General features: G+C 67.5%; 2 protein-coding genes across 2 annotated transcripts; one reads left to right on the top strand and one right to left on the bottom strand.

Annotated features, from left to right (window-relative positions):
- The first annotated feature begins 2924 nt into the window (after positions 1 to 2924).
- NACAD (NAC alpha domain containing) lies at positions 2925 to 8951 on the top strand. Its single transcript, XM_077783173.1, has 8 exons — positions 2925 to 6477; positions 6841 to 6960; positions 7031 to 7119; positions 7190 to 7273; positions 7513 to 7659; positions 7731 to 7862; positions 8034 to 8156; positions 8810 to 8951. Exons 1-8 carry the CDS (start codon positions 2925 to 2927, stop codon positions 8822 to 8824), a joined length of 4263 nt encoding a protein of 1420 aa, XP_077639299.1. The 3' UTR covers positions 8825 to 8951.
- A 707-nt stretch (positions 8952 to 9658) lies between these two features.
- CCM2 (CCM2 scaffold protein) lies at positions 9659 to 22196 on the bottom strand. The gene is made up of 10 exons (XM_077790054.1): positions 21940 to 22196; positions 17586 to 17759; positions 17239 to 17322; positions 16764 to 16947; positions 16188 to 16324; positions 15338 to 15473; positions 14217 to 14274; positions 13422 to 13560; positions 12303 to 12441; positions 9659 to 10624 (listed from the first exon to the last, which is right to left on the bottom strand). Exons 1-10 carry the CDS (start codon positions 21967 to 21969, stop codon positions 10350 to 10352), a joined length of 1356 nt encoding a protein of 451 aa, XP_077646180.1. The 5' UTR covers positions 21970 to 22196; the 3' UTR covers positions 9659 to 10349.
- Positions 22197 to 22446: the final 250 nt, after the last annotated feature.

Raw genomic sequence — 22446 nt, 5'->3', positions numbered from 1 at the left:
GGACCAGCCTGGGGGGTGACAAAGGTGACCTGGGAGCAGTCTGGGGCTGACAAAGGTGACCTGGGAGCAGTCTGGGGCTGACAAAGGTGGCCCGGGACAAGCCTGGGGGGGACAAAGGTGACCTGGGACCAACCTGGGGGGGACAAAGGTGGCTTGGGACCAGCCGGGGGTGACGCACCGGGGCCGGGAAGGGCTCTGGGGACGCACCAGTGGCCCCCCGGCCCCGGGACCCCTCCGGTCCCCGGGAAGGGGACGCGGGCCGGCCGGGGGGACACACGGGGCCGGGGGGGACGCGGCGGGCGGGAGCTGCTGAGTCACCGCCGGGGCCGTGCCTGGCACCGGCAGGCGGGCACGGCCGGCCGCGGGGACAATGCCCGCCCTCATCCCGCACCCCCGGGGCTCCGCGACACGCGGGGGGACACGCGGCTCCCTCCCGCCCCGGTGTCACCGCGCGGGCGCTTCGGGGGGCTCCGCCCTGCGCCCCCTCCCCAGTCCCCCCCAGGGCACCGCGGGATGCTCATCCCCCTTTTTTGGGAGACAAAGTGGGGGAAACTGAGGCCGGCCCCGCCCTCGCGCCCCCCCCGGAGCTGATGCAAGCGCTGGGTGGGCCCGGAGCCCCCTCCCCGCCCCGCCGCAGCGCCGCCGGCACGGAGCGTCTATCGCGACAGAGCCGGGCCGGGCGGGACGCGACTCCCGCTGACATCAGCCGGGCCGGGCCCCCCGCCCCGGCCCCGCCGATGCTCCCGCGCCGCCGCCGCCGCCGCAGCCGCGTCCGCCCGGCCGAGCCGAGCGCGGGGAGCCGGGCCGGGGCGGGCCGCGGGCAGCGCCGGGCCCGGAGCCCCTGAAAGCCGCCGGGGGGGCGGCTCGGAGCCGCAGAACGGGATGCCGGAGGGAGCGGAGCCAGGTGAGGCCGGGGAGCGGGAGGATGAGGAGGGAGCCGGGAGGATGAGGAGGGAGCGGGAGAATGAGGAGGGAGCCGGGAAGATGAGGAAGGAACGGGAGGCTGAGGAAGGAGCGGGAGAATGAGGAGGGAGCCGGAGGATAAGGAAGGAGCCGGGAGGACGAGGAGGGAGCGGGAGAATGAGGAGGGAGCCGGGAGGATGAGGAGGGAGCCGGGAGGATGAAGGACGGAGCCGGAGGATGAGGAGGGAGTTGGGAAGATGAGGAAGGAGCCGAGAAGATGAGGAAGGAGTCGAAAAGATGAGGAAGGAGCCGGGAGGATGAGGAGGGAGCGGGAGGATGAAGGACGCAGCCGGAGGATGAGGAGGGAGCCGGGAAGATGAGGAGGGAGCCGGGAAGATGAGGAAGGAGCCGGGAGGATGAGGAAGGAGCCGGGAGGATGAGGAAGGAGCCGGGAGGATGAGGAGGGAGCGGGAAGAATGGAAGCGCGGGGAGGGGGGTGCGGGATGCAGCCCGAGGATGGGATGAGGATGGAGCGGGGGGGATGAAGGACGGAGCCGGAAGGATGAAGGACGGAGCGGAAAGGAGGGAGCAGGAGGATGAGGATGGAACAGGAGGATGGAGCGGGTGGGATGAAGGAAGGAGCAGGGAGGATGAGGATGGAGCGGGGGGATGAAGGACGGAGCAGGGAAGGCTGCAGGAAGGGAGGATGAGGATGGAGCAGGGGGAAGGCGGATCGAGGTGGGGGATGAAGGACAGAAGGGCAATGATGGAGCCGGAGGATGAGGATGGAGCGGGGGATGAAGGACGGAGCGGAGGATGAGGATGGAGCGGGGGGATGAAGGACGGAGCGGAGGATGAGGATGGAGCGGGGGATGAAGGACGGAGCGGAGGATGAGGATGGAGCGGGGGGATGAAGGACGCAGCCGGAGGATGAGGATGGAGCGGGGGATGAAGGACGCAGCGGAGGATGAGGATGGAGCGGGGGGAGCGGCCCGGCCGCGGCTCTCGGCAGCCGCCACCGCCCGGGCCGCGGGCCTGGCACAGCCGGGGGGCTCCGGCCCGGCCCCGGGGGGCACGGGGCACTTCGGGGACATCGCCTGGGGTCACCGCCGCCACCCCGGGACCCAGCGGGGGTCGGCATCGGGCTGTGCCCCCCCCGCACTGAGGGGCTGAGCCTCGCCCCCCCCCGCAGCACCATCCCAGCCCCGTGGGGGGAAACTGAGGCACGGCCCAAGGTCACTCCACGGCGGCGTCCGCGGGGCCCTGTCACGCGTGGGGGGGGCTGGGGACAGCCGGGAGGAGTCACCGGGGCCCCCCGAGCTGAGGCTGGGGGTCCCCAGGAGAGGGGCGAGGGGGGTCGGGGTGTGCCCCGGGTGTACACAGGGGACCCCAAAACAGCGCCCGGGACGCGCTGATGAACGGGGTCCCGGCAGCCCCCCCTCCGAACCGGGCGGAGCACCCCAAAACGGCACCGGGGGTGTCGGTGGGACACGACCCCCCCCAGTGAGCCTTTCGGGGGTCCCCAGCACGTGGCGGGGGGGTTGTGCCGGACGGAACCATTTCCGAGCGGGGGGGGGGCGCGGGCCCGCCCCCTCCCGGCTCCCCCCGCGCCGCCCCGCCCCCCGCCCCGTTATAACGCCCGGGGGGCGGGGGGGGCGGAGGCTGCACGAGGGGCCGGGGGCGCCGCGGGACCCCCGCCCGCCCATGGAGCCGAGCCCGGGCGCCGCAGGGAGCGGCCCAGGTGAGGGGGGGGGCGCGGGGCTTTTGGGGGAGCGGTGGGCGCGGCGGGGCTGCGGACCCCCCCCAAACTGAGAGCACGGTGGGGAGGGGGCTGTGAGCGTGCCCGCCGCCCCCCACCCCGGGGTTCGGGGCTGGGGTCCCGCCTTGGTGCCCCCAAACCTCCCGGGACCCTCCCGCAGCTGCTCGGGGTGGGGTCACCCTGTTCCCCCCACCCTGCCTGGTGAGGGGGGCGCCGGCCCGGCCCCGGTGCTGCCCTGGGGTCCCCGGTCCACGCTCACGGGATGGCCCCGGGGACTGCGGCACTCGGGGTGTCCCCCCTCCCCACGGTGACCCCGGGGTGGGGGCTGCGGCACTCAGGGGTGTCCCCCCTCTCCACGGTGACCCCGGGGTGGGGGCTGCGGCACTCAGGGGTGTCCCCTCTCTCCGCAGCCCCCTCGCCGATGCCCGCGCCCCCCCCGCCGATGCCGGCCAAGGACGAGGCTCGCCCCCCGCCCGAGGGGGCCAGCTGCGAGCCCGGCGCCGCCGCCGCCGCCGCTCCCGGTTCTCCGTGCCGGCCGCCGCCGGGCGCGGAGCCGCTGGACGCGCGCATCGTGATGGGCGAGGAGACGCGCAGCCCCCCGGCCGAGCCCCGCGCCGCGCCCCCCGTGCCTTGCCCCTTCCCCGCGCCCCCCAAGGAGCCGCCCCCGGGCCGCGGCCCGCCGCCGGAGCCCGAGCCGTTCTTCACCGCCCCCTCCACGCCGGTGCGGGCGGGGGGCGCGCGGCCGCCGCCCCCCGAGGAGCCGGCGGCGGACGGGGACAGCGAGGGGCCGTGCTCGCCCCCCACGTCCCCCTCGGGCTCCTACATGACGGCCGAGGGCGGCAGCTGGGGCTCCTCGGGCACCGCCAGCACCTCCCCGTCCTGCTCGCCCAACCTGCCGGCCGAGGCCGAAGGCCTGGGGGAGGGCGAGGCCGAAGGTCTGGGGGGGGCCCTGCTGCTGCCCCCCGGCCTGGGGGAGCCCCCGGCCTTCCCCCCGCTGTCCCCCGAGGAGGAGGATGATGAGGAGGAGGAGGACGAGGACGGTCCCTTCGCCCCGCCGGGCTGCGCGGATGATGAGGATGAGGATGAGGAAGGGCAGACGCCGGAGGAGGAGGAGGAGGAGGAGGGCTCGGCGCTGATCCCGGCGGCGCTGCTCCCGTTCCGCGGCAGCCTCCTCTTCCAGGCCGAGGCCGTGGAGATCTCGCCGCGGGGCCCCGCCGAGCAGGAGGAGGAGGAGGAGGAGGATGAAGGCAGCACCTCGGCGTCCTTCCTGCGCTCGCTGTCCGAGAGCTCCATCCCCGAGGGGGGGGACGAGGCCTTCGCCTTCCGCGACGACACCGACGCCTCCTCGGACTCGGCCGCCTACGACGGGGACGAGGACGAGCGGCTCTACGGCCGCGAGCGGCACGCGGGGGGCGCGGCGACCCCGCCCGGGGCCCGCCCGGCCTCCCCCGGCCCCGCCGGCGTCGAGCTCCACCTCCGGGCCGGCTCCCCGTGCCGCCCGGCCCCGGGGTCCCCGGGGACACCCCCGGCACCCCCCGGGGGGCGCGGGGAGCTGGACGGGGCCGCTGTCCCCGCTGTCCCCGCTGCTGTCCCCATCGCGGCGGCCACAGAAGATTCCAGAGCGGCACCGGGACACGGAACGTGCCCAGAGCTGGCAGGGCCCGACCCTGTCCCCCCGGCCCCCGAGCTCTGTGCCCGGGACCCCCAGAGCCACCGGCCGGGGGGGAGCGATGGGGAGCCCCAGGGTGGCCCTGGGGGTGACAGTGATGGTGACAATGACCTCGAGCTCAGCACTGGGACAGCAGAGAGCGCTGAGGGCCACAGCGAGCCGGACTCGGCAGCCACCGGCCTGGGGACACCGACACCCCTGGGTGAGATGGACACTGTGGCCACCAGCCTGGGGGCTCCGGCGACACTGACATCTTTGGATGAGATGGGTGCTGCAGCCAGTGATGTGGTGACACCAGAGACACCCAGCCTGATGGACACTGCAGCCACTGACCTGGTGACACCAGTGGCACCCAGCCTGATGGACTCGGTGGCCACCAGCCTGGGGACACCGGTGACACCGACACCCCTGGATGAGATGGACACTGCAGCCACCAGCCTGGGGACACCAGTGACACCCAGCCTGATGGATTCTGTGGCCACTGGCCTGGGGACACCAACACCCCTGGATGAGATGGACACTGCAGCCACCAGCCTGGAGACACCAGTGACACCCAGCCTGATGGACTCTGTGGCCACTGACCTGGTGACACCGGTGACACTGACACCCCTGGATGAGATGGACGCTGCAGCCAGTGATGTGGTGACACCAGTGGCACCCAGCCTGATGGACTCTGTGGCCACTGACCTGGTGACACCAGTGACACTGACACCCCTGGATGAGATGGGTGCTGCAGCCACCAGCCCGGTGACACCCAGCCTGCCTGACAAGCTGGACACTGTGGCCACTGCCATAGTGACACCAGGGACACCAACCCTGCTGGACGAGCTGGATGATCCAGTGACAGCCAGCCTAATGGACAGCACGGCCACCAGCCTGGTGGCACCCAACCCGTCAGATGCTGCAACCCCTGATGTCGTGGCGTTGGTGACACCCAACCCCCCAGATGAGCGTGACACCGTGGCCATGGACCTGGTGACACCGAGCCCCCCAGATGAGCCCGACACTGCGGCCACCAGCCTGGTGACACCAGTGACACCGAACCCAACACATGAGCTGGATGTCACGGCCCCTGAGCTGGTGACACCGGTGCCACGCAGCCTGCTGGACAAGATGGAAGATGTGGACGCTGTCCTGGTGACACCGGTGACATCCACCCTGAAGGATGCTGTGGCCACCGACTCGGTGACATCAGTGACACCTGCCCTGACGGCCGCTGCGGCCACCAGCCTGGTGGCATCAGTGACAGCGCCTGCCCTGGATGAGAGTAAGGCTGCGGCCATCGACCTGGGGACACCGGTGCCACCTGCCCCGATGGGCACCACGGACGCTGCCCCGGTGACCCCGAGCATGACGGACACCGCGGACACGGAGCCGGTGACACCGGTGACATCGACCTCCCAGCACAACACGGCCGCGGTGACCACCGAGGCGGCGCCCCCCGGCCCCCCGGCTGCCGTCCCCGCCCCGCGTCCCCCCGCCCGGGCCGTGTCCCCCGTGCCGCTGGCAGCGGGGCTGGCCCCGTCCCCCGAGTCCCCGGCTGTCCCCCCGTGTCCCCTGGCACGGGCGGTGCTGTCGCAGCCCCCCGGGGATGTCCCCGAGGGCTCGGGGGACGCGGCCACCGCCCCGGCCGAGGCTTTGTCCCCGGAGCTGCCGGGCACGCCGAGCCCGGGAGAGCCCGAGGAGGAGGAGGAGGAGGAGGAGGAGGAAGAGGCTGCGGCCCCCGCGCCCCCCTCGCCGCGGTTCACGGCCTCGGAGCGGGAGGTGTTTGTGGGGACCCCCCCGGCCCCCCCCGAGCCGCTCCCACCACCCGGTGCCTTTTTGGGGCGCGGGGCCGGGCCGGGTGTCACCGCCCCGCTCCGGGGGTCCCCGGGGGTCCTGCCCCCCGCCCCGCAGGAGCCCCCCGGCCACGCCGCGGGGGACCCCGATGCCAAAGTCCCCCCGAGTCCCCCTGCCGCGCCCCCCGAGCCGCAGGAGGACGAGGAGGCCGTGGGGGGGGTCGCTCCCAGCCCCCCGCCCGCTGCGGGGGCTCAGCCGGGGCCCCCCCGCCCTGAGCCCCCCAAACCCCGCCAAGTGCCTCCCGCCGCCCCGGCCCCCGGCCGGGAGCCCCCCCCGGGACCACCCCTCTCCAGGAAGCACCCCGAAGGTAAGAGAGCCCCCCGACCCCCACGGCTCTGGGTCCTGGGTGGGCGCTGCCCATGGGGGGCTTTGGGGGTCCTGGGTGGGCACTGCCCACAGGGGGGTTTGGGGGTCCTGGGTGGGCGTGCCCACAGGGGGGTTTGGGGGCACCACCAGCTCAGCCCCCTCTTGCCATGGGGTGTCGGGACCAGGGTGGGTCAGGGGAGCTGGGGGGGCCTTTGGGGGGTCCCAGGGAGGGCGATGGGGGGAAGCAGGCAGGGCTGAGCCCCAGAGGGGTTTTGGGGACCCCCGCTCAGCCCCTGTGCCCTCGCAGCCCCCCAGCGCTCCCCGCAGAAGGAGCCGGAGCCCCGGGGCCGGGCGGGGGTCCCGGGGCCGGGGGCGGGCCGGGCGCCCCCCCGGGGGTCTCTGCAGTCGGAGTCGAGCTCGTCCAGCGAGGCCGAGGCCCCCCGGCGCCCCCCGGCCCCCCAGCGCTGCCAGCCCAACCACCGAGGTGAGGGGGGTCCCGGGGGTGCCTTCGGGGGGTCCGGGGAGCCCCTCTGAGCGCCCCCCCCTCCGCGCAGGGTCCGGGAACGAGTCCGAGAGCAACGACGAGTCCATCCCGGAGCTGGAGGAGCCCGAGGGCTCGGAGCTGCCCCCCGCCCAGCCCCAGGTGGGCTCTGGGGGCTCGGGGGGGTGGGGACCCCCGGGCCCGGGGCTCGCTGACCCCCCCCCTCTCGCAGGTGCCCCTCGGCCACGCGCTGGGCCCCGGCGAGGAGCCGCTCAGCAAAGCCAAGCAGAGCCGCAGCGAGAAGAAGGCCCGGAAGGTCGGGGGGTCCCTGGGGTGCCCCTGGGGGTTGGGGTCCCATCACGAGGTTTGGGGAGGGGGGCAGTGCTGGGACTTTGGGGGGGCAAGTCCTCGCTCTGGGAGGGGACTCGGGGGGGTCCCCACCGTGGCCTGGGGGTCCCATCCCGGCCACGGCGTCCCCCGTCCCCGGCTCCCCGTTCCCCGGGGATTTGGGGGGCTGCCGGGCGGGTGCGGGGGGTCACCGTGTGCCCCCCCCAGGCCATGTCCAAGCTGGGGCTGCGGCAGATCCACGGCGTCACCCGCATCACCATCCGCAAGTCCAAGAACATCCTCTTCGTCATCTCCAAACCCGACGTCTTCAAGAGCCCCGCCTCCGACATCTACATCGTTTTCGGGGAGGCCAAGGTGGGCTCGGGGGGCCGGGGGGGAGCCCCCGGCGCGGGGGGCCGCGGTGACCCCGGCCCGTGTCTCCCCAGATCGAGGACCTGTCGCAGCAGGTGCACAAGGCGGCGGCCGAGAAGTTCAAGGTGCCCCTGGAGCCCTCGGCGCTGGTGCCCGACGCCGCCCCGGCCCTGGCCATCAAGGAGGAGAGCGAGGAGGAGGAGGAGGTGAGGGCTGGGGGGTCCCGAGCCCCCCGGGGTGCCATGGGGGGTCTCTGTGCCACCATGGGGGGGTCTCTGGCACCATGGGGGGGGTCTGGCACTCAGAGCTGGGTCTGTGCCACCTTGGGGGGGTCTGTGCCACCACGGGGGGGTCCCACAGCCCTGTGCCCCCCCCAGGTGGACGAGACGGGGCTGGAGGTGAGGGACATCGAGCTGGTGATGGCCCAGGCCAACGTGTCCCGGCCCAAGGCCGTGCGGGCCCTGCGGCACAACAACAATGACATCGTCAACGCCATCATGGTGAGCGGGGGGCCGTGAGACCCCTTTTCCAGGGGAACTGGGGCCGTGAGACCCCCTTCTCCCCCTGGGAATTGGGGCTGTGACCCCTCTTCCCTTCTCTTTTCCCAGGGGGAATTAGGGCTGTGACCCTCTCCCTCCCTTTTCCCACTGGGAATTGGGGCTGTGACCCTCTCCCCTTTTCCCCCTGGGAATTGGGGCTGTGACCCTCTCCCCTTTTCCCAGGGGAATTGGGGCTGTGACCCCTCTCCCCCCCTTTTCCCACTGGGAATTGGGGCTGTGACCCTCTCCCCACACTTTTCCCCCTGGGAATTGGGGCTGTGACCCCTCTCCCCTTTTCCCCCTGGGAATTGTGGCTGTGACCCTCTCCCTCCTTTTTCCCACTGGGAATTGGGGCTGTGACCCTCTCCCTCCTTTTTCCCACTGGGAATTGGGGCTGTGACCCTCTCCCCTTTTCCCCCTGGGAATTTGGGCTGTGACCCCTCTCCCCACACTTTTCCCCCTGGGAATTGGGGCTGTGACCCTCTCCCTCCTTTTTCCCACTGGGAATTGGGGCTGTGACCCCTCTCCCCTTTTCCCCCTGGGAATTGGGGCTGTGACCCTCTCCCCATCAGGAGCTGGGGGTGACCCCCAATTCCCTCTGCTCTCTCCCACAGGAACTGACCATGTAGCAGCCGGGGGTGTCCTGGCCCCCTGTATAGATGCACAGAGCCCCCCCAAATCCTTCCTGCTGCCCCCCATCCTCCTCCCGGCCCCCTGGACTGCTCAATAAAGGCCTCCTGCACCCCTTGGATCGCACCTCGCCTCCCAGGCCTGATTTTGGGAGCTTGGGGATCCCCTTTTCCAGCAGTGGGATGTAACTGGGACAGGGGAGGTGGAAGGACAGGTTCTGGGGGAGTGGCAGCACCCCAGGGTGCTCCCCGCATCCTGGGGGATCAGGGATACCCCTCCCCTCCAGATTTGGGGTGTAGCACAGCCCTGGGGTGGGAATGAAGCCCCTGAGCTCCAAGGGCTGGGAAGGGAGGGAGCTCTTGTTCCCCAAATCCCAGGGGTGGCAGGGACCCTCTCCTGATCCCCATTTTCTTGGTGTTGGAAGGGGAAAGGCCCAGGTGAGTCCCCAGAGGTGCCTCAGCTCCTGGGACACCTCAATTCCAGAGGGAGGAGGGGTTGGGATACCCCTGGGAAAGGGGGGGGGGTCACCCCAGGGTGGTGGGCAGGGTGAAGGGGGCAGAGGGGCTGCAGGCACCGGGGAGCTCTGGGGCCTCTGGAATGTGCTGGAACCCCAAAGTGCCGAGTCAGCATCTGGCTCCGGAGTGGGGGAGCAGCAGAGCCCCGGGGTGTGGCTGTGGGGTAACTGGGGACCCCAGCCAGGGAGGAGCCCCCCCGGGGGATGCAGATAAAGGGGGGCTCTGGGGGTCCTGCCGAGCTCCTCTCCGCAGCAGGGCCCTGGGGAGAATCCCAGACTGGGGCAGCTGGAATGTTCAGGAATGCTCCAACACCATGGATGAGAGGGTGAAAAAATTCACATTGTGGTACAACTTCATTTGGGGGGGGAGGCGAGGGCAGTTCTGGGGGACCCGCTGTGCAAACTGTAAACTGGGGGGGAGCAGATCCAACCCCTTGGGAACGGATCCCAACACTCAGGACATCCCTCAGGAGCAGATCTGCCCCCAAAATCCAAACCCAGGTCTGTCCCCCCAGCCCCAGCTGGAGCCCCTGGAGCTGGGAATGAGGCTGGGGCAGTGCAGACCCCCTTTCTGGAGCCCCCAGACCCCACAGGAGGGGTCTGGGAGCCCTCTGAGGGCGTCTCCATGTTCCAGGATCTCCGTGAGGGCACAGGTTGGTGGTGTTGGGCACCTCCAGAGTTCCCCTGGGGCAGATCCACGTTCCATGTCCCCCCGAGGGCAGCTCCGTGTCCTGGGATCAGCCTGGGATCAGCTCCATGCTCGGGGGGCAGCCCCAGGCATCCCCCCCAAGGGCAGCTCTGTGTCCTGGGGTCCCTCCAGGGCCAGCTCCATGTCCTGGGATCAGCTCCACGCTCGGGGGGCAGCCCCAGGCGTCCCCCCAAGGGCAGCTCTGTGTCCTGGGGTCCCTCCAGGACCAGCTCCGTGTCCCGGGATCAGCTCCACGCTCGGGGGACAGCCCCAGGCGTCCCCCCGGGGGCAGCCCCGGGAGCGGCTGCGGGGCCGGGCTCCGTCAGGACGAGTCCCGGTCCAGGCTGCAGCCCAGGGCCTCGATGTCGCTGCTGATGTGGGAGATCATCCGGTCCCACTCGTCCTCCTCCGAGGGCACGGACTGCTCGTCGGAGCTGCCGGCGGCGCCGGTGCCGTTGGAGGCGGAGGCGGCGCCCAGCGAGCGGCGGTAGCGGCCGAAGCTGTCCGTGATGATGCCGCGGCCGTCCTTCACCCCGATGGTCTCCAGGAAGTTCTCGAAGTGCTGGCTGTCCTTCTCGGGGATGAAGGGACGCAGGCCTGCAGCCGGGACGCGGCAGGGCCACGGTGAGTGCGGGGACCCGGGGCTCCTCACCCGGGGCTCCTCGCCCAGGGACCCGGGGCTCCTTGCCCGGGGACCCGGGACTGCTGACCCAGGGACCCGGGACTGCTGACCCAGGGACCCGGGGCTCCTCACCCAGGGACCCGGGGCTCCTCACCCGGGGCTCCTCGCCCAGGGACCCGGGGCTCCTCGCCCGGGGACCCGGGACTGCTGACCCAGGGACCCGGGGCTCCTCGCCCAGGGACCCGGGGCTCCTCGCCCGGGGCTCCTCGCCCAGGGACCCGGGGCTCCTCGCCCGGGGACCCGGGACTGCTGACCCAGGGACCCGGGGCTCCTCGCCCAGGGACCCGGGGCTCCTCGCCCGGGGACCCGGGGCTCCTCACCCAGCCCGTTCCCGAGCTGTCCCACACAGCCCGGGAGCCTCTCTGTGCCCGGCACCTCCGGGGTCCCCCGTCACTCCCACCTGAGGCTGCAGCCACTGCTCACCGAGGGCAAAACCCGGCTCAGGCGGGATTTTCTGAGCTCCCAAGCACCTAATCCCTCAGCTGGCATCTCGCTGGGCTTTGCTGAGCTTATCCCAGTGATCTGTCCCACCAGGGACATCTGTGCCGGCCCCTCGGTGCCCCAGGGGGAGGGGGACTGCAGGAGACACTGCTCCTGCTCTGTGGGCACTGGGACTTGCTGACCCCTTCTCCTTGGCTGTCACACTGCTCCTGTCCTGGGAGGATTTTGTGCTCCTGACCCGTTTTCCCAGGATATCGGAGGCCAGCTTGGTTAAATACCCCTGGTCTGGAGGAGGTTTCCTGGCCTGGAGATTTCCAGTTCTGAATTAAATTCCCTGGCTCTGGAGGGGGTTTCTAGGTCTGGGAGAGAGTCTGAGGTCTGGAGGAGGCTCCCAGGCGCTTCACAGGCAGGTGGGAGCAGGGAACAGCTCTGAGGAGAGCCTGAAGCTGTGGGATGAGCTGGGCTGGATGCACCAGGTACCCTCAGGAACGAGCCTGAAGCTGTGGGATGAGCCGGGCTGGATGCACCAGGTACCCTCAGGAATGAGAGCCTGAAGCTGTGGGATGAGCCGGGCTGGAGGCACCAGCTGCCCTCAGGACAGAGGAGAGCCTGAAGCTGTGGGATGAGCTGGGCTGGATGCACCAGCTGCCCTCAGGAACGAGCCTGAAGCTGTGGGATGAGCCGGGCTGGAGGCACCAGGTACCCTCAGGAACGAGCCTGAAGCTGTGGGATGAGCCGAGCTGGATGCACCAGGTACCCTCAGGAACGAGAGCCTGAAGCTGTGGGATGAGCCGGGCTGGAGGCACCAGGTACCCTCAGGAATGAGAGCCTGAAGCTGTGGGATGAGCCGGGCTGGAGGCACCAGCTGCCCTCAGGAACGAGCCTGAAGCTGTGGGATGAGCCGGGCTGGATGCACCAGCTGCCCTCAGGAACGAGCCTGAAGCTGTGGGATGAGCCGGGCTGGAGGCACCAGCTGCCCTCAGGACAGAGGAGAGCCTGAAGCTGTGGGATGAGCCAGGCTGGAGGCACCAGCTGCCCTCAGGAATATCCACAGATGGATTGCGATGTTCCTCCCCTGGTGGTGGCACCCCAAGGCCTCCCTGTGCCCCCAGCCCCTCACCCCTCCCTGGCAGCCTCAGCTCCCACACTCACCCAGGAGCAGGAATTTCCTGCTGTCCCCGTAGAGCTGCTTGAGGTTGATGCAGAACTCGTGGATGGAGGCCCCGTTGCGGTACTCGTGCAGCAGCATGGCAAACTGCTGGATCTCCTGCGAGGACAGCTTCGTGCGCAGCTGCGGGACAGCACGGCCCTCATGGCACCCGGCACGGGGCCGGGAACGGCCCCGGCAGGACCGGGAACCCGGCACGGGGCTGGGAATGGCCCCATAGGACCAGGAACCCGGCACGGGGCTGGGAATGGCCCCATAGGACCAGGAACCCGGCACGGGGCTGGGAATGGCCCCGGCAGGACCGGGAACCCGGCACGGGGCCGGGAATGGCCCCGGCAGGACCGGGAACCCGGCACGGGGCCGGGAATGGCCCCGGCAGGACCGGGAACCCCATGGGGACACAGGGTGAGCTGTGGGGCCACTGGGACTGGGGCACGAGGGGACTTGGATGCTGGGGAAGGGAAAAGTGTGGGGGGAAAGCAGAGAGACCCAGAGGAGGCTCCAGAGCTGCTCCAGGGCTGGGAGAGCTGGGAATGTTCCCCTGGAGAAGCTTCAGGGAGAGCTCAGAGCCCTGCCAGGGCCTGGAGGGGCTCCAGGAGAGCTGGAGAGGGACTGGGGACAAGGGATGGAGGGACAGGACACAGGGAATGGCTCCCACTGGAAAAGTGGTGATTTAGATGGGACAAAATTCTTGGCTGGGAGGGAAGTGAGGGACTTGAGTGGATTTCCCAGAGAAGCTGTGGCTGCCCCTGGATCCCTGGCAGTGCCCCAGGCCAGGCTGGATGGGGCTTGGAGCAGCCTGGGCTAGCGGAAGGTGTCCCTGCCATGGCAGGGCGTGGGCTGGGATCATCCTTACAGCCCCTCTCCGCCCAAACCATTCCATGATTCTGTGACATGGGCACCATCAGGCCCTCCAAGCCCAGTCTGGCTGGGAAGGACAAGCTGTTCCTCCAGCCCTGTCCCTCCCTCAGGGGCCAGGTCCCAGCCCCTGGTCCCAGACGCCAGTCCCGGTGCCAGCTCCCAGCCCCGTCCCAGCCCCGTCCCAGCCCCGTCCCAGCCCCGTCCCAGCCCCATCCCAGCTCCCAGCCCCATCCCAGCCCCACCGTCATCATGTAGTCCTGGAGCAGCTCGGTGGCTGTGGTGCTGAGCTCGCTCTCGCTGGCCGTGGTGACGTGTGGGGACGGCTGTGCCGAGAAGGAGGACGGGGACGTGTCCCCCGCTTCCAGCGTGTCTGCAAAGGAACTGAGCCCGGCACGCCTGAGCCCCCACGGCCCTCGGGGAGCTGCTGCTGGGGGGAGCTGCTGCCGGGGTTTTGGGAGTTGGGCTCTGACCCTTGGGGGGCCTCCCGACCCAGGACGGTCCATGATGCTGGAAGCCCCCAGCTCCTGAGGGCACCCCAAGACTCGCAGGGAACTGAGCACTGCTGTGGTGACAGTGACAGTGGGGAATTCCTCTGTGGGGAATTGTCCCTGTAGCTGCTTCCTCACTGGGAAAAATCCCCACGCTCCCTACCTTGGGCTTAAACGTGCAATTTTCAATAAGGTTCCCAATTCCCCCATGCTAAACACTCCTATTTATGTTGGCTATTCCCAGAGCAAAGTTAACCAGCTGTTTGGGTTTCATCCCACAAACACTGCTGATGCTTCCAGTGATCCAGAAGGGAGAAGCTTCCCAGGTAAGAAGTTTTTGGGGAAAACCCTTCTCCCAGCTCCAGCAGTGACCCCGCACCATGCTGACACAGGCACTGCTGGCTGTGGACGTGACTCCTGGAATGCTGAGGGCACAACAATCCAGGCCCAGGCAGGATTGTGCCAAGCCCCGGGGCCCGCCGGGCTCAGCAGCGTGCTGATGGCAGCAGCCCCGGGCTAATCCCCGCTCCAGGGCCATGGATCACTCACAAAGTGCTGGCATCTGCCTCGAAGGGCTCCTTCACGTCCACTTTGGTGGAAGAGTCATCTGCAGGGGAAAAATTTGGGAGATGGGATGTGAGAGGCACAAACTCGGTGTCTTCCCAAGCCAGGAGAGACACAAAGTGATTTCCTGACTCGGCTGGAAGGGAGAAAGCCGGGAGTGAAGGACTGGGTAAGAGGAACCAGCCTCAGGCTGTGCCAGGGGAGCTTCAGGCTGGATCTCAGACGGATTCCTTCGTGGGAAGGGTGGTCAGGCATGGAACAGGATTCCCAGGGAAGGGTGGAGTCCCCATCCCTGTGGATGTGACACCTGGGGACATGGTCAGTGCTGGGGGCTGGGTGGGCTCGGGGGGTCCTGAGGCTTTCCCAACCTCAGGCACTCCTGTGTGTGAGCCTGGGGAGGTGCAGGGTGGGCTCGGGGGCTCCTGAGGCTTTTCCAGCCTCAGCCACTCCCAGCTCTGGCCCTGAGGAGGTGCTGGGGGCTGGGTGTGCTCGGGGGTTCCTGAGGCTTTCCCAACCTCAGGCACTCCCAGCTCTGCCCTGGGGAGGCACTGGGTGAGCTCAAGGGGTCCTGAAGCTTTCCCAGCCCCAGGCACTCCCAGCCCTGGCCCTGGGGAGGCACTGGGTGAGCTCAGGGGGTTCCTGAGGCTTTCCCAACCTCAGGCACTCCTGGCTGTGGCCCTGGGGAGGCACTGGGTGAGCTCAGGGGATTCCTGAGGCTTTCCCAACCTCGGGCACTCCTGGCTGTGGCCCTGGGGAGGCTGGGTGCGTTCAGGGGGTCCTGAGGCTTTCCCAACCCCTGGCACTCCCAGCTGTGGCCCTGGGGAGGCACTAGGCGGGCTCAGGGGTTCCTGAGGCCTTCCCAACCCCATCCACTCCCAGCCCTGGCCCCGGGGAGGCCCCAGGGAGGTCCTGAGGAGGCCCTGGTTGTGCTCAGGGGTTCCCGAGGCTTCCCCAGCCCCTGGCACTCCCAGCCCTGGCCCCGGGGAGGTCCTGGGGAGGCCCTGGTTGTGCTCAGGGGTTCCCGAGGCTTCCCCAGCCCCTGGCACTGCCAGCCCTGGCCCCGGGGAGGTGGGGGCAGCAGCAGCCCGGGCACAGCTCTCACGCACCGCTGTGCAGGGACAGGTGCCGTGTGGGCGTCGAGGCGCCGTCGAAGATGGCGCGGTCCAGGAAGTCGATGGTGGACTCGGTGTAAACGATCTGGAAGACCTGGCTGAGCAGGGAGCACAGCTCCTCGGCACCCACCTGGGAAGGAGCAGGCAGCTGTGGCAGGGGCCACGCAGGGACGTCCCCCTCTCCCTCTGGCTCTGTGGGGTGGGAGGACAGGGCTGGCCCACAGCCCAGGTCCATCGCCCTCCCGGCGTTCCCACCCGCAGCAGGAGCTGGGATGCTCCAGCATCAACCCAGAGCCCCCCACGTTCCGTGCCGAGGCTCCTCCGAGCAGCTCCCTGGGATTTTGGCTCATCCCAGAGGGGTGCAGGTGCCCCAGGCAGTGTCAGAGCTGGGAATGAGGGGAGTGAAGCTCCACCCTCAGTGGAGATCAGAGAGGCTGAGACTGGAATCCCTGGATCCAGACATTGCATGAAACAAATTCCCAGCTCAGCACAGGGAAAACAGCCTGATCAGCAAATCCCTTTTGTGGGAATGTCCTCGTGGATTCTGTGCTGCTGCAGAAGGCTCTGGGCAACGGGGACCAAGGGCAACACTTCCTGGAGACCCTTTTGTGTCCCAGGGTTGGGACAGGGATCAGGAGCCCTTCTCCAGGTGCTCCAACCACACCTGGAATCCCTAAATCTGTGTTTCACAGGTGAGAGAGCAGGGGAGGATCGGGATGCACCACAGGACCTGGCCACGGTGGTGTTTGTGGCTCTGCCATCACCACGGTCCCCGAGCCAGCAACCTCCCAGCAATGCCAGAGGCTCTGAGGCCGGGCTGGGGTGGCAGCAGTGCCAGCCATACCTTGTTCTCCGTGGCCAGGACCACCAGGCAGCAGCACTCCAGGGGCCCCCCGGCGCTCTCCGACAGCGAGCCCGACGTCAGCGCCTTGGAGCCCTCGGCACACAGGCTCTGGCTCGGCGAGATCCCGGGATCCTGGGCTGAGGGCAGAGCAGAGGTGAGCGAGGGGATGGGAAGGAGTCCTGCAGGGCAGGAGGAGCCCTGAAGCAGGAGAATGGGCTGAACAGCCTCCAGTTTGGAGCTGGTTTTAACAGTTATCTGCCCCTTTCCACAGCTCGGAATTTCCCCCAGATTTCCAGCCCAGCCCCTGAGGCATTTATTCCTTTATTCCACAGCCTATCCATGAGGTTTGTACTCAGCTAAACCCCTGGCTCAGCCCTCCCCAGCTCCCTGTTCCCAAACCATGCAGGTGTGACATGCACAGAGCTGCACAGGACACGGAGCGAGGTGTCACGGAATGCTTTGCGCTGGAGTGACCTCGAAGACCACCCAGCCCCACCCCTGCCACGGACAGGGACACCTCCCACTGTCCCAGGTGGCTCCCAGGGGGACAATCCCAACTCCAGGCCCACAGCTCACCCGTCTTGAGCACCACCAGGTGTGCGGAGTCGTCCCGGATGTAGGACACGGAGGCGATGTCGTGGATGGGCACCCTGAGGATCAGGTCCTCCCCGTCCCTCCACACCAGCTTGATGTTGTAGGCAGAGAGGCTGATGACGGCGTCGTGCTCCGGGCTCAGCTGCCCTGGGAGCTGGTGGGCTCTCTGCAACGCCAGGATTCACAGGGATTTACTCATGGAATGGCTGGGCTTGGAAGGAGCTGAAGGATTATCCAGCTCCCTGCCACGGCCAGGGACACCTTCCACTATCCCAGGCTGCTCCCCATCCACCCTGGTGTGGGATATTTCTAGGGATGGGTCCACAGCTTTTCTGGGAAAGGCATTCCAGCCCCTCACTGGGGTGTTTCCCCTGGGGAACAGCGGGCTGGAGAGCAGCAGCCTGGATTTGTGCTGCTGGGAGGCTGATTTGTGCTGCCCGAGCAGCCGAGTGCTCACCTTGGCGTTGTCGATCAGGTGCAGGATCTCCGTGCGGCTGGAGGGGTTCAGGTACCCCGGGATGGAAGTGAGCTGCCCTAAATACTGGGACAGAAGAGCCACAGCGTTACCACGGCGCAGACACCGTGCTGGACGTGGCAGAATGAGTCATGGAGACGCTCCAAGCAAAACTGGAGATGGCCGAGAGGTGGGAATGTCCTGAAAGAAGCTCCACAGAAACCTCAGAGCCTCTTCCAGTGCCTCAGGGGCTGCAGGAGAGCTGGAGATCTGGACAAGGGGGAACGGGCTGTCCCTGCCAGCTGGGATATGGGGAAGGCATTCCCAAGGAGCAGGGCCCCTGTGGATACCTTGACTTCCTTCTCGATGTAGTCGTGGAGCAGCAGGTCGGGCTCCACGCGGTCGGGGAGCGCCACCACCACCGTGTGCAGCGGCCGCCGCTCCGTCACCTTCTCCTGAGCCTTCTTGTCCCGGCCCTTCTCCCCCTTCAGGAACACTCGCTTGAACGGGGACACGATTCCAGGCTGGGAGAGGAACGGGAGCACCGGGGCCGGGGTGAGGAGGGGGTCTGGCAGCCCCTCCTGCCCGCCAGGCAGACCCCCAACCCCATCCTGCTGCTTTTGCCCCATGGACAGCGCTCCGTTTGGAGCCATAAATCCGTGGCTTTCCAGAGAAAAGCCTTCTCCTGGGACACAACACGGGTGCTGAGCGTTCCCACTACCAAAATATAGGGATTTTCCCCCAGAGTCACTGTGTGAAACCTTCCAGGTAAGAGAAACACAACTCCATATGCAGCAATATATTCCAGGTAAACAGAGGATCCGTGGTTTTGTACCTCCCCGAGGAGCTGATGGGGCAACTCAACAAGGAATGCCAAAGAAACAGGCAGGGATGTTCCAAGGAGACCCCAGACAAAGAAAAAATGACCTGGAAAGTGGATTTCCCTGGGAAAAACGGGAAATGCCAAACCCCGAAGCGCCAAGTTTGGAAAACCACTGGAGCCAACACACAGCTGTCCTTCAGCACGGGAATGCCACGTGGATCTCCCCAAGCTCCACACCAGATAAATGACTGGGAACATCCCCCAGCTGCTCCAGTTCCAGGTGTCCCAGGGCAAGTGGATGTTTGGAGCAGACACGTCCATGGCTGGACCCAGGAACTCCTCGGACGTGTGACTCCAGTGTCCCATTCCCTGGTGTGCTTCCCACCCCAGCACAGCCACATCCCAGCTTTCCTGATCCTCAGGGCAAGGGAAAGGAATGTGGGATCTGAAGGGGCAGACAACATGCTTCCAGTGGTGGATTCATTAATTACAAAGCAAGGAAAAGCTGCTGGGACAACGGGAATTACCAGCTCACAAGGAAACACAAGGACACTGGGGACAGCCCGGCCTGGAAAAGCAGCCCCTGGATCAGGGAGACAGAAAGGAAGGGATCTTCCAGGACAGAGAGGAGAGGAAACAGCTCCACAGCCCTGCTGCAGGAGGAGCAGTGTGGAATTTTGGGGGGCATCCCTACACAGCATCCAGGAGAAGAACCCCACGATCCTTGATCAGGGTGTTCCATCATCCTGCTGAGGGGCTGGGATGCCGGAGAGAAGGGAATCCTGGACACAGCAGGTGAGTTTAGCAAGAGCAGAGATTTGGGGAGTCTCCAACTTTGGGATGTCGCACCCGAAATCCTGCCTGCCAATGCTTAGGGATGCATCTCCACAGGAATCTTTCAGGAATTCACAGCAGAGCAATGCAGGAATGTGCCACCGAGGCTGTACCCAGACCCTTCCCCCTCCGCCAGGCAGGATCCAGAGCCACCCCAAGGCAGAGGAACCCCCTTTTCCCCCCAGGAAGTGGCTGCACCCCGAGGGCTGGGCTGATTCTGGGCTCCCCTGGCTCTCCTGGGCACCCCAAAGCCTGGGGGGAGGCGCCTCCGGTGTGACGCAGCCCGAAACAGCTCCTGCTTTTGGGGCGCCCCAAATCCCAGCACCCACCTCGTCCTCCATGGAGCCCGGGACAGGGGGAGGGAGCCGTGCTGGGGGGCTGCAGAGCTGGGGGGCACCAGGGGACGGGGCACGCTCCCCTCCTTTCGGGGTGCTGCCGTCGGGGCCAGGAAGTGCCACGGTTTCCTCTGCCCCACGTGACGGGCGGAGCGGGGCAGGGACCCACGGCGGGGCACGAGCCCGTTCCCTGCTCCCACCCTGCACCCCGAAATCCCTGACAGCACCCCAACCCTCCATCCTGTGCCACAGCTGGGGGGGATGCACCCCAAAATCCCCAGCAATGCCCCAACCGGGGGGGAATGGCCCCGTGCCGAGGGAGGCTGAGCCCTGGTTTCTGTTCTGAGCTGCTCTGTTCCGACTCCCAGCTGCATCCCAGCTGCTGCTCCCGGAGCAATTCCCAATCCCAAAGGTCCCACAGCCCCCTGAGTGCGTGGGCTGTGCAGCTTCTTCCTGCCCAGAGCAGCTGGGGCTGCCCTGCATCCCTGGCAGTGCCCAAGGCCGGGCTGGGAGCTCCTGGGGCAGGAGAAGCTCCTCCACCAGCCCCATTCCCAATCTCCCAGCAGATCCATGATTCTCCTGCATCCCTGGCAGTGCCCAAGGCCGGGCTGGGAGCTCCTGGGGAGGGGAAGCTCCTCCACCAGCCCAATTCCCAATCTCCCAGCAGATCCACACTGCTCCTGCATCTTGGACGCTCCAAAATCCACTTCATCCCCCAGAGCAGAGGGGTCCCAGCCCTGCAGCAGCTCCAGGCCCTTGTGCTACTGGATCTGGGGCAGCTCTGCAGGTGGGGTCTCACCTGAGGGGCACAATCCCCATTTCCTGCTGCCCACGCTGGGGATCAGCCCGGACATGGGGCTGGAAATGTGGGATAACAAAGGAATTTCAAGAAGAATTTCCCCCAGGGATGTAACTCCGAGCTCAGCAGCTCCTTGTTTCAGGAGGGAAATGCTGGAGCAGCTGCTGGGAGAGGCAGGTGGCACCAGCCTCAGCTCTCCAGGGCCTCCCCGAGCTGGAAAAGCTGGGAATGTCACACTAAGAGCTGAACCTCAGGGAATTCCCTCAGGGAAACCCTGCAAGCTTGGGATCCCTGGCACGGCTTGTGGAGTCAGAGCAGCAGGGAGATCACTCCCAGAAAATTCTCCTTCCCCCACACTTCCTGGGGATAAGCAGGTGGGAGCACCCATCCATCCATGCTCCCCTGAGGCTCCAGGTGTGACACCAAGCCCTGCCAGATTCCCATGGCCTGCTGGAATTCCATCCTGCCTCCCAGGACTTGTGGGGAATGCTATTCCATCCCAGGACAGCTCCCTTCCCGCTGGGATAACCCCCACTGAGAGCCAGGGCACGCCAGCTCCTGAAGGAATTCCAGGGCTCCAGTTGAAACCAGGTTGGATTTTATCCAAGCTGGACTCGACCCCAAAGCCAGGCTGGGATTTTCCTCCTTATCCCAACCAACCCTGCCCTGATCCCTTTGGATCAGCCCTGAGGGAACTCAGTGCCTCCACTTCAGCTCAGAGTGCTGCTGGAACCATCCAGAGTGGGAGAAGCAGGGAGCAGAGCTCTCCCTGCAGCTGGAACACCTGAGGAAGACAAGGACAGGTCTGTGCTCCACAGGCAGCAGCTCCAAGGGTTGGTTAACCACCAAACTCCAAGGAAGCTCCACGAGGCCTTGGAGCAGCTCAGGAGAGGCCACAGGTGGGTGCCAGCTCAGTTCTGCTCCAGAGGCACCGGGAGCTCCTGCTCCAGCGGGATGGGACAGCCCCGGGACAGGGCCCGAGGAGGCTGCAGGGACCAGAGAAATGGGATTTTCCAGGTGGGATGGAGGGTGAGGAACCAGCCCAGTGTGTCCCTGGGGCAGGGAGGAGGGAGGATCCAGACTCTTCCCAGTGCCAGGAACCACAGCGGGGAGCCCCAGCTGAGCTCTGCCCAAACCCCCTGGAGCTGACTCCTTCCCAAAAGCAGCTCCATCCCGTGTGCAGGTGAGAAATTCCTCCAAATTCCTCCCAGAGTGGCATCACGGGGGTTTAATTCCCAGACCTGCCTGTCCGGGAAGCCTGGAGGGCGATTCCCCACAAAATCCCACTCAGCCTCACTCATTCTGGAACCTGCTGCCCCGGGGCTCCCAAAATCTCCAGTTTTTCCCCAAAAGGACGGGCTCACACCCAGCCTCGGCCTGCAGCTCTGGCTGAGCCTCCCCGAGGCCACAGAATGGAGCTGGGAGGAGGGAAACCAGGCCGGAGGTGCTGAGCCGCGAGCCACAACAACGGCATCAATTAACGCAGGAACGAATTCACTGAATCCGCAGCAGTAATAACGTAAATAAATTAGCAAACCCATAAATTAATCCCTCCGTAATTAATACTCCCATCGATTAATAACAACCTTCTCCAAGCCCTCGGGAACAGCGGGACGCTCTGGGCTGGGGGCTCTGGGTGGCTCCCGGGAAGGGGATGCGGGAACGGTCCCGGGAAGGGGATGCGGGAACGGTCCCGGGAAAGGGATGCGGGAACAGTCCCGGGAAGGGGATGCGGGAACGGTCCCGGGAAGGGGCAGCCAGTGGCTCCCGGGAAGGCGCTCTGGAACAGCCCCGGGAGGGGATCGGGCACCGCCGGGGAGTTCCGGGCTGGGGCCGGGGGCGGACCCGCCTGGGCTGAGCCACCCTCGGGGGGCACAGCGCGGACCCGGCCGCCCCCCGGGCCCCGCTCTCACCTTCTTGCCCTTCTTGCCCTCCTCCTCCATGGCTCCGGCGGCGGCCCGGGGCCCCCCCGGGGCATCCCGGCCCGGCTGAGGGGCGGGGCCTCAACGCGCGGCGGCGGAGGCGGCCATGGCGCGCCCGGTTCCCGCTCCAGCCCCGCCTCCAGATCCCGATCGCGGTCCCGGTTTCCCCTCCCGGTCCCGGCGCCGCCTCAGCGCCCGCGGCTCTGCCCCGCCGCCATCTTGGGCGGCGCCTTCCCGTGACGTCATCGTCCCGCCGCCGGGGGGAGACGAGCGCAGTGCGCCTGCGCAAAGCCGTCGGCGCGCGCAAACCACGCCCACCACTGATTGGTCACGCCTACTAGCCACGCCCATTATGATGTCATCGCATATCACACGCTGCATTAGACCACGCCCCTCGCTGGACCCGCCCACCCGCTCCTCTATGACGTCATCGGGAGGCGCCCGCTCTTTCAGTCATGGCCGCTGCCGCCGCCGGTGAGGGGTATGGCGGTCTGCGCT

This window comes from Lonchura striata, chromosome 1 (assembly GCF_046129695.1).
Source record: "Lonchura striata isolate bLonStr1 chromosome 1, bLonStr1.mat, whole genome shotgun sequence".
Classification (NCBI taxonomy): Eukaryota; Metazoa; Chordata; class Aves; order Passeriformes; family Estrildidae; genus Lonchura; species Lonchura striata.
The sequence above is the reverse complement of the archived record's forward strand: the minus strand, read 5'-3'. Positions and strand labels throughout refer to the sequence as shown.

Bases quoted from the DNA above. Each gene is read 5' to 3' on its own strand.
- NACAD (XM_077783173.1), top strand. From the start codon at position 2,925: ATGGCCCCGGGGACTGCGGCACTCGGGGTGTCCCCCCTCCCCACGGTG. The intron at 6,961-7,030 runs GTGAGGGGGGTC...CCCTCCGCGCAG, and splicing joins CTGCCAGCCCAACCACCGAG to GGTCCGGGAACGAGTCCGAG. The intron at 7,863-8,033 runs GTGAGGGCTGGG...TGCCCCCCCCAG, and splicing joins AGAGCGAGGAGGAGGAGGAG to GTGGACGAGACGGGGCTGGA.
- CCM2 (XM_077790054.1), bottom strand. From the start codon at position 21,969: ATGGAGGAGGAGGGCAAGAAGGGCAAGAAG. The intron at 17,323-17,585 runs GTATCCACAGGG...CTTCTGTCCCAG, and splicing joins ACATCGAGAAGGAAGTCAAG to TATTTAGGGCAGCTCACTTC. The intron at 14,275-15,337 runs GTGCGTGAGAGC...TTTCCCCTGCAG, and splicing joins GCACCTGTCCCTGCACAGCG to ATGACTCTTCCACCAAAGTG.